Source organism: Symsagittifera roscoffensis, chromosome 7 (assembly GCF_963678635.1).
Source record: "Symsagittifera roscoffensis chromosome 7, txSymRosc1.1, whole genome shotgun sequence".
NCBI lineage: Eukaryota > Metazoa > Xenacoelomorpha > Acoela > Convolutidae > Symsagittifera > Symsagittifera roscoffensis.
The window spans coordinates 17876839-17887651 of NC_087068.1; the positions used below are offsets into that span (position 1 = coordinate 17876839).

Genomic DNA, 10813 nt, shown 5'->3' on the forward strand with positions numbered 1-10813 from the left:
AGCTGGACATTGGAGCAGGAGCTTTCAAGCGAGCTCTCGTGACTCATCGGAATGCAGTGACCACCGCCGTGAAAAGAATTTCCAGGACGAGTGAGCGTAGTGGAAATGAGAAGGCAGAGATGCTGAAAGAATATTTGGAGAGAAACGTGACGTTGTGTCTCCACAACAGTTTCTGCAGAAACAGAGAATCCAACGTGGATCCCCTACCTTGCTGTAAACAGAGGGTAGAAGAGCAGAAGTGTTGGAGGACGGCTTCCAACAGCGTCAGGATAGCCAACGATGTGCTACAAGACACGGAAACCGAAAGTGCGGAGTCAGTATCACAGGAGGAAGAAATGGAACATTGATGAATGGTCGAGAAAACAAGAGGCAACAAGAAAGAAAATTAGAAGAATTTAGAAGTTTTAGAACTTCTAAACGACGAAAAAAGAAGAGAACAAAGGAGTGATGAGGAAAAGTTAAAACTCAGAATTGTTTTATGTGTGTGAAAAACTCAAGTGAGAAACCAAGCAACCAAGTTGTAATTGAAAACTGAAACATTTAGTTGAGTTTTGAAATTGTTGCATTTGTAAATTTGCATTTTGATTTTAGCAGAAGTGGCTTTAGAGACACTCACTTATTATTTATTTAGAAAGGCTTAAGAGAAGAGTATATTTAAAAATTCCAGCCTGCATGATTGTTTTTAATCACTTAGGAAAACTGATCACTTTGTGGTGACGTGGAAGGCTTGAGTAATCTCTCGAAGAGGGAGATTGTTTCATTGTTCTTTCTAACCACAAAGTTTCTTAGTTTTAAAATTACAGGACAATAACAAGCAAGATTTCCGAAGGGAAAAAGCATAGTAGGATAATTTTAGCTTGTTGGTTGGCAGGACTGTCCTGCAAGCCAACACCTTTTAAATCTAAGAGAAAAAGTTTTAATCGGGACATTGACATAGGAAGTCAGAAAATATGTTTTATCTTAGGTTGTATCCTCAATGTGCAGATTAATGAGAGAATTTGAAGGCTATAATGATGTAGTATGATGCCATTTATATTCTGAAGTGAGTCGATGTGACGTGGATAAAAGTAATTTCGTGCATTTTGTAAATTCTGTTCGATGACACTGTAACCATTTTACGAACATTGCGCGATTCAATGAGGACATTGACCGGACTGTCCGGGGAGTATGTGACATTCGACCAGAATGGCCAAAATGCAATTTGCGCAGACTTCGAATTTTTAGCAGTAAGCCTTCCGGATTTGTGGTTATTAAGAACTAAGAACGTTATTGGAACGATTGGCCAAACGGTGAGGGCTAGAATATTCCGGGGGGGGGGGGGGGGGGAAAGGGTTGATCCATCTTCGATGGAGATGATGATTTTTATCTACTGAACAAAAACAATAGTAATATAATAAGTAGTAGCCCTGTTTTTAGGAGTGACCTCGTGGTCTGGGGATACTGAGACCCAGCCATGAGCTCACTATTTGCATGTAATTAAGTTAATTTGAGCGTTCTGGTCGAAGCCGGAGAACAGTGACGTTTTTGTCGACCCGATGTTGGAAAGACCACCGAAAGTACTGGCTTGGTAGAGACGGTGAAAAGCATGCAAAGCTCTGTTTAGACGTTAGCCAGTCGTCTTAAGACTTAGTTTTGTTTTCCGTCGATATGTATCTTCCGGGCGAATGTTACATATTCTGACCTTCACGATTCGTCGAATCGCTCAAATAACGTCGCTAATCTGCTAAAATCGTTAATCCTCCAGGTCAGCGGCCACGAATTCGAAACTGCATTTTCATCCATTCTGGTCGAATGTCACACTCATGTTGAAGATAATCCGTACTGTGATGTTTATGGATTAGATGAGGCCTTATTGGCAATGGTTCCCGCTCCTGTTCATGCAATGGTTCGACTTTAATAAGATTAATAACTTTTGGTACAGAAGTGCTAAATCTGCTAAGGGTCAGCACCTTTACAACATCGACGTGTGGGATATCGGCCTTAAAGCCAAACTCCTCAAACTGATGTGGCATCATGTAGAACACACCTGCAACGAATACATTAAGTGCACTTGGAGGCTCTTCTGCCTCTGTTCGAAATGCAGAGCAACTGGTCGACTTTAAACGGAATTTTATATTCATTCATTGTTTTTGCAATGTAAAGTTTTCATAATAATAATAATAAAAAAAATGTTTCGTCCAGTTACTGAAATGGTTTTTTTTCAGATATGCACTGGGTTCCACTGGAGAGTAATCCGTCAGTCTTCACTAAATATGCATATGCACTTGGCGCAGAAGAAAAAATAGCGTACTGTGATGTTTATGGATTAGATGAGGCCTTATTGGCAATGGTTCCCGCTCCTGTCCATGCAATTTGTTTGCTAATGCCTTCTCCAGCTGCCAGAGCAATGAGGCAACAATTAGCTGACAAGACAGTCACTGATCCCAAAATGTTTCCAGAGGGCTTGTGGTATACTCATCAAACAGTTTCTAATGCTTGTGGTAGCGTTGCAATGATGCATATATTGGCCAACGTGAAGCCTTATGTTCTTTCTGAGGGATCAAAGTTAGGATCATTTGTCAGCAGAACTAAGGGGATGAATCCAGTTGATATCGCCAAGTCTATGGAGACCAGTGACGAGTTGGCAGCGGTTCATGATAGTTTTGCGCAACAAGGTGATACTGCGCCTCCGGAGGATCCAAAAGAAAAAGTCGACGAACATTTTGTTGCCTTTGTCCCTTTCAACGGAAAATTGGTCGAACTTGACGGCGCGAAAGAAGGACCTGTTGTGCACGGTGACGTAACTTCTGACACATTTCTGCTTCAAGCTGCGGAAATTTGCAAAGAATACATGAAACATTCCGAGGGTAGTCTAAAGTTTGCTGTTACTGCATTGATTGACTCTGATAAACTTGATGACTAGATTTTGAAGTGTATATGTTAATGATGATTGAAAGATTAAATTGTGAATATTGACTTTTTTTACTTTTCAATATAATTTTCACCATTTATTTTTATTAGTAGTAGTTGCTAAATATTTTTGAGTGATGAAAAAACTCAATTGTAGAAAATTGGGATTGGAATTATTGTAGGAGACCACCAGGTCACTATTTGATTCGACTTTCCGTGCTATCGTATAAACTAAGAACTTGAGATGTTTGAATTTAGTGATAATAACACCTCGGTTTCTACATAACTGTCGTTCAATCTTGTTTAAAGTATTAATCTTGTTTAAAGAATTTGCTCCCGTCAGACACGACGTTTTAAACAAAATCAAACATATTTTATGATTGTTAATTGTTCCCTGACAAAATTTGAATAGTCTGATGTCGTAAATCTTGGTTGAAATAGACAAACTAGTTCAAGTTAAGACCTCAATATTAATATTTAACAGAAAATAGGAAATTTTCGTTTCCTTATATTATGAGCAGACTGGTGTAAACAAAATTATCCTTGAATCTAGACTTTCAGGTGAAGATAAACATGAACTCTGCGCTCTGTTTTACTGTGAATTTCTGCGAAGATGCTTTAAAAGCATTTGCTTTAAGTCAGAAGCAGATATGTTCAATATGGCAAACTCAAAGAGAAAATAATTCGCAGACGCGTCAAGTAGGGCTATTGATTGCTGAAACAGTTTCCGATTCTTTGAGTCTTAAACCTTTTATGAAACGAAATGCACCGATGGTACATTCTACACCTAGACAAGTAAGTTGACAATTGCTGTTTGAATGGAACCGAGGTGAGTTACAGTTTTTAGGTAAGCGAAATCGAGCTTCTCCAGCTTTCAATCCAACCAAAAATTCTTGTTTTGTGCTTACGTACTACTAAACGCCATTTTTCTTTTTCGGGAAACTTCTGACCACCTCTTCCTGTCAGGGATGGGAATGAATTATCATAAGGCGCGAGAGGAGGAAAGCATTTGCTGAAAATTATGATCGAGATGCTTGAAATTATTGATGCTTGAGATTATTGATACGGGCATCTATTTTTTCTTTTAAATTCGAAAGAGGATTTTTTGAAAAACAAGTGGGTATTTTTGTTTTATTTAATTGCGTTCAATGACTTTTTTCCAATTGTCAGTTGACTATGTTTTGGGATAAAATTTTGTTTGTAAATCAATTGGTCTCTTGGTTCATAATTTTTGAGCGTCTCCGGCACACTGAGTCGAGAGGAGAGTAATGAATACGTCTAGAACGGCGAAGGTCACGGGTTCGAATTTGACCAGGACCTGTTTTTTTTAACGGGAAATATTCCATTTCAAAAAAATTCCTTGGCCTATTATTTGTCTGCTTATGTTTTGTCGGTTTATGTTAGAATTGTTTTGTTTTGTTGTACGCCTTTTTCATTGCATTTCTTATTATATTTTGACTTACTCCTTCAATTTGTAACTTAACTATCTTTGACTTCTATAAATATATATATATATATTTCGCTTAAAAACTGAATTCGACTGAAATGATTTCGGCTCAAATTTGATTGGCTGAGTGACCTAATTTTGGGTCGTTTCAAGTAAACCATAACTTTAGTGCTCCCCACCGAATCGCTTAAATTGTTAAAAAATTGTAGAACAGATTTTATAAATCAAATATTTTCATGACAACAATTTTGGTTTCGGTTCTACGGCAATTTACCCAAGTTTTGCCGGCTCAGTTGCTCCTCGTTAATTAATTTTAAATTTTCATTGAACGCCGTCGATTGTGTTTCTAGACTTGTTTTCAGCAAATAGAACATCATTCCAGTAAAAGAAAACTAAAACTAATTTGCGCTAACAGCAAAGGAACAAAGGAGCACCAGAATTGGGAATGCAAAAAACGTAATAAACTGCACAAGACTAGATGGCCCGGCTGACAATCATAGTGGCGTTTCCTCTCATGAGGCACACTGAGAGGCTCTGGAGAAGGCGAACTGGGGCAACACGAGCGTCACGTGAACCAGAAGGTCTGGCATCAGCGAGGATAGCAACTGACTTGAGGGTTTTGATAGCTAAAGCGGACCAACCCCCGAGCGTTTCGACTGCTAACGGGAAAAAACTGATTCCTTGTTCCTCACAGTTTTTCTCGTGTTTCGAAAATTTGCGGTCCTCAGCAACTTCCAGGGACGCCCCGGGGGTCTCCGCCGCACGAGAGAGAAGAGATAACTGCAGCGGGGATGTCACGGTGACGTCGAAAGCAGCTGGGCGACCAGCGCTCCAAGTAGGTATAAAAATATCGCCGGGTTTGGACCGTTCTCCAGGGATGAGGTTCCGTTGCTCCTTGATGGGGGCTAAAGAGGCAGCCGAGGTAGCATTGAAAATAATGTCCCGTAGTCTGTCGTGACGGGAGATCCGGCCACCACTCCCCCCACAAGCGACAGCGTGGTCCCCGAGGACGTCCAGAATGCCAGACGGACACGCGGGGCACCTACGAGCAGACGCGAACACAGGAAGACCAAGGCGGTATCTGACAGCAGCTTGGAACGCAGCAGGTAGCAGGTGCAGGCCAAGACCTTTAATGGGGACTGCAGTAAGCCCAGCGCCGGCGTAAGGCAGAGAGAGCGACTGAAGACGAGCTTGCTCGCGGGAATCGGGAAGAGACGAGAAGAAAGCGTTGTAGGTGGCCTTATCGAGTTTCTCTTGGAAAGCTTCTTGAGTAAAACCGGGAGTGTTAACGCTTCCAGACTGTTCACGGAAGTCGTTCGAGGCACGCAGGAACTCCGGCGTATCAGTGATGTCGCATTCGGTAAGAAACGAGACCAAATGAGCTGACTGACACGAAGACCCTAGGAAGGCAGGGATGTGTTGGTCGCGAGCTTGCCGGACGCCAAGTCCGCCATCTTTGATAGGCAGGGAAGACTGGGACCAGGCAAGATCAGGAACAGGTGAGCCAACTATGACAGAAAGAGCATCGCGGAGGAGTTCATCAAAAACTTGCAGGGAAGCTGCGACAGGCTGAGAGGGCGGCTGAGTGCGAAGAGAGTACGTCAGCTTGGGAGCAGCAAGGCAAGTGCGAGTGATGCCAAGTGAGAGCTGGGGGTCATCAAGAAGAGGTAACTTTTCAAGACATTTGGTGGCCTTCGAGATGCGTTTGTCCAGGACTTTAACTGAGAACTCAGTATCACCAATGGGGGCGCCAAGAAGCTCGAAGCCATTAGACGCTGCTCTCGGGATAGAGACGGGGATGGAGGAGAACTCCACAGGGGCCCACAACTCACACTTACTGTGCTTGACTTTGAGGCCGAGATGCAAGCCGTTGGAAGTGATGAGTTCGAGAGCCTTGAGCAAGGAGTCTTCGTCGCCGGCACAAATCCCATCATCAAGGTACCAGCAGTTGAGGGTGAGACCGGGGACTTCCGACTTGAGAGATTCGACTAGAGAGTGCAGGGTGACCGCAAAAATGAGAGGCCCTAGCGGATCCCCCTGTTGAACTCCTTTCTCGCTGTTGAGAATGACATCCTCGAACAGCAGATGACTGTGGTGACCGTAGGTAAACTCAACAAAGGCGGAGAGACCGGGAAGACGATTGCGAACTTGAAGGAGGATCTCGGTGCGGTCTAGCGTGTTGAAAGCGTTCTCAAAATCCACTGTTAAGACGCCTTGGTGACCTTGTTCCGAGCACTTTTTGACTGTCATTTTAGTAGCGTGGACGATGGCTTCCGAGCCACCGCTGGTAGCGACTCCAAGCTGGTGAGGACACAGAAAATCACGAGCTTCAGCGTTGGCGGCTTTAGCAAGGCATTTAGCAGTGAGCCTTCGGAGCACTTCGCCGACAGCAATAGGCCAGACACCACCCTTGGGTTTAGCGGTGGCAAAGAGATTCGCACTGCACAGCCACGGAGAAAGACTAGAACGGGCTTGCCCGGCAGCGAGGATATTAACAACCCTGTTGAGAGACTCTAACGTTCTGGCAGCAGTCTGAGGAGTGGGGCACTCAACGGCGTGAACAAAGTGCTCAGGAAACCAGCGCGAAGGACCGGCAGCAGTGCCGCTCGGGAAACTTTTGAGAGACTTATGAACGAACTCAGATTCGAATTGGTAGGCAAGAGGGGATTCATCCCGGCCAGAAAAGACAGGAGGGTCAGCGGAAGGATGAAGACTGCGAAGGTCCTTAAGCGACTCGTCACTTTTGGACACGAGGCCATCGGAACACAGGGCTTTAGCTGCTCTGCCGAACTGACCGAGGCCTGCTAGCTCTTTGGCTCTGCGGACATTAAAGTCAGGAGAAGGTTTGCTGTTTTTCTTCGTTCGCTCTTTAGGTCCTTTGGTAGCGTTAGACCAGAGGTCCGAAATATTGCCCTCCTTCCAGGACTTGATTCTATGGCGAATGTCTCTGCAGTTATTAGCGGCGTGAGACTTGCCTCCGCGGCGAGGGGCTTTCAAGATACATTTGGGGAGCATGAGCAACCGAGTCCAGTTTTTCAGATTGTCCGGAGCGGTGGCGCAGTTGTCAAGGGCGTGACCAACAACCTCAGACCACTCGTTACGAAGAGAAATCGGAACGAACCGGACAGTGTCAACTCTGGAAGACATGACGTCAGAAAGATCCGGCACAGCGCTTTCGGCGAGCTCAGCCGAGATCGTCATACTTGACATCCCTTGAGAGAGGCCAGAGCTAACAGGAGCATCCCGAGAAGGAGAACTCGTTAAAGCGACAGAGATAGGACTGGAGACAGGAGGCGCGAGAAGGCAAATATGACCGCGAGAATTCCGGCCTATCGGAACATAACCATCAGGGAGCCGGAAAATTTGATCAAGGTTGACCCAGGAGTCATAGCTTTTATTCCAACCACGAAAGTGAGCAAAGAAGCGATCGTTGTCAACTTTGAGGATAGAAGCATCATAGATACCGGAGGTTAGGTCCGAGATGGCCACAGACGACCCGACTAAGATCTCCGCGGCGTTAACAAATCTGAACAACTGAGTAGGGTCGACAGCCGGGCCAGGATTACTTTCAATATCACCAGCGCATAAAAGAAGGAGCATAGAAATGTTATAAAACGACAGCTTTGAGTTGAGTTTAAACTTGCGTGACCGCAGTTCTTGTCGTGATTGTGGATCAGGTTTCTCGCGAGCCAGCAGCAGCATGTGAGTAGATCCAACAGGGGTGTGACCGTTCTGCACACGGTTGAAAGCTAAAACCAGAAACACGGTCGAGAAGAAAGAGGCAAACAATTGCATGCCTAACGTAGGAGGGGTCTCACCCAGACGTAGAGATAACGAAGGCAGAAGGGGAGAGCCAGAGTCAAGATCGGGCTACGGGTTCCACACCAGGAGACCAGAATTCCAGTGCGGGGTCCAGACCAGATCGTGGATGGCACGCTACCTGAAGACCAGTGGTCCACTTCGGGCAGGTCAGGAAGTGTGCAACGTCCAGCCAGGTGATCACCAGCACATACCCATCTCAAACTATTTAATAAGTTTGTCACAACAATTAGGCTAAAAGTCTTAAAATTATCACAACAATTAGGCTAAAAAGTCTTAAAATTTGATCACGCTCATGTTTTCGGGGCTTATCTTTTGGTTTATTTCTCTGTTCAATTTTTTGTTAAAAATAGCAAACTCCACTGTCAAACAGCATAAATGTGAAGGTCACTAAAAACGTGATCGACTTCTCTTTTCGAAAGTGGAGTCTATTTGTAGATTTCCCAGCGGGATAAAAAATAAAATTTCGATCCAGTTTTCTCAAATTGGTCAATTTTATCAAAAAAGTGTCAATAACAACTTATTAAAATCCAAAGAGATTCAAGGCCATATATTTTTCGAAATTCGAAAAAAAACTAGTCAGTGCTGTTCTATATATCCTTGTGTTCATGACCCTTTTCCAACTGTCCGTTTGTTTCATTTTTTTTTTCAATTTGTTTTGGACTTGGTGGCTCTCTTTCTCTCTGCTAGCTTGCATTGCTATTTTATGTAGTACCACAAGCGATGCGAAGATCCGCTTCGCTTTTCTGTTTATTTCGTTCAGATTGAGTTCTTTTTTGCACCTTTTTTTTAAAGAGTGCCAGCTAATTTCCGAAAGGTTTTGATTTACACGCAGCATTTTTGACAAAAAGCGATATTCATGACATGAATTGTCTCACATTAATTATAGAAAAATGCGAGAACAAAAAAATAAAAAGGTAACCAGAATTAATATGGTGCCCTTTATTTTGCGAAACTTGGACCCAAAATGACGTCCAAAAACGGTTCATTTTTGGCTCTTTCTGAGTCAGTCGAAAAATTCCGCTGTAACTACGGTCAATTAGTAAGCAAAGTATATCAAAATGAGGCTCTTATGTCGGCCACGAAAGTTGAAAGTTAATATCTTAAAACATTAGAGGTGCCTGATTTTTTGGGACCGTTGGTAGTACTTGGCTATATTTACTAAAATTTGGTCAAGTTTTGTTGTTCAAAAGAATTTGCCTGTAGAATAATGAAAATATTTTTGAAAAAGGATAATTTATGCTGTAAACCAATGTCATTGGATATGATTGATTTGTTAATTTGCTGACTTATCATTACCCAGAGCGCTATTTATCAACCGTAGCCGAAACCTCTAGAAAATCCTGCGGTAGTTAGAACTACCGCAGACCTTCACCTTTATGAAAAATTTCAGGCATTGAGATGATAGGCGATTTCTTTTGTTTTTACTAGTGTTCACTTATAAGACATGCAACAATTAGATATCATAGGATTCTGAAACTATATAGATTTTGGTTGAGAAACTTGATGATTGATTTTGAATCTTTTGGGCCAGCTTTTCGTTTATTTTGGGCAAGTATCATCTGGAATGGCTTTGGCTAGTGTTCAGTCTTTCATGTTCCAATATTGTTATTTTGTCTAGGTATCTGGTCAGTACTTTTTACGGCTTTCTTGTAGAGGTGGTTTTTTGAGTTCCACCCCTACAAGACCAACAATGAAAGCCCCCTAGACTCAGGTGTCTCAAGGTTGATAATAGTCAGTGGGCCAGGGCTCTTGAGGTATAGGAAAAGAGCTGGTTGGTGTTATGGGGGGAGTTGGAGCACTTTGGGGAGTCTTCTGGAGTAGTTATTCGAGTCAGTTAAAGTATTCGAGTTCAAGAAGGTGTCATAGTATCTAAATTTAGTTCATGTTTCAATTCGAATTGTGTTATCTATTTTAATCATCTGTCTGGCGCTAACCGGTAGTTAACCTTCGGAGTGTCTGTCACCTTCGGATGACAGCTATGCTATTGTCTCCGACTTACTTTATGAAACACGGTTGCTTAACAAACGGAATTTAATTAACACTTCGAAACCGTCTTTTCACATGGCGCAGTCAGCAGGCCAAAGTGGGGGGAAAAACCCACTGGGAATTACATCGTTTTGGCCCTCGACGTTTGCAGAACCACCAATGTTATGGGAGTTTTGGTTCAATCGATTTCAATGGGGGATGGTGGCGAAACACAGTTTAAATCCTAGGAATTTCTATTATGCCAGTACGTTAACTGCAGCGCAGATTACAGATTTACCAGAGGAGGTAGACGGGAAGAATCGCCTAGCTTCGGAACAAGTGCTTATCTCCAACTTGTACTTGTGCCTGGGGGAGAAAGGACAGGATGAGCTGCATAAGAGAAAACCACATCTGGACTTATCTGCAACAAGGTATTCTCGAGTTTTGGATACCATTGAAACCGAATTTAGAAAGGAACGAAACGAAACGTACGAGACATTCCAACTCTTGGCACGGAAGCAACAAATAGGAGAATCGCTAGAACAGTTCCACTCAGTGTTGAGCGGGTTGGCCGCTAGATGTAATTTTGGAGCATTGGAGACCAGGATTTTGCGGGATGTGTTCATCGTCAACATGAACAATAGGGAGGCCCAAAACGAGTTATGCCGCTCGACGAAGACGCCAGAGGAG

At 43.3% G+C, this 10813-nt stretch overlaps 1 protein-coding gene across 1 annotated transcript; it reads left to right on the forward strand.

The window, feature by feature from the left end:
- Positions 1-2199: 2199 nt before the first annotated feature.
- On the forward strand, positions 2200-2990 carry LOC134851403 (ubiquitin carboxyl-terminal hydrolase-like). Its single transcript, XM_063867470.1, has one exon. It carries the CDS (start codon positions 2207-2209, stop codon positions 2900-2902), a length of 696 nt encoding a protein of 231 aa, XP_063723540.1. The 5' UTR covers positions 2200-2206; the 3' UTR covers positions 2903-2990.
- Positions 2991-10813: the final 7823 nt, after the last annotated feature.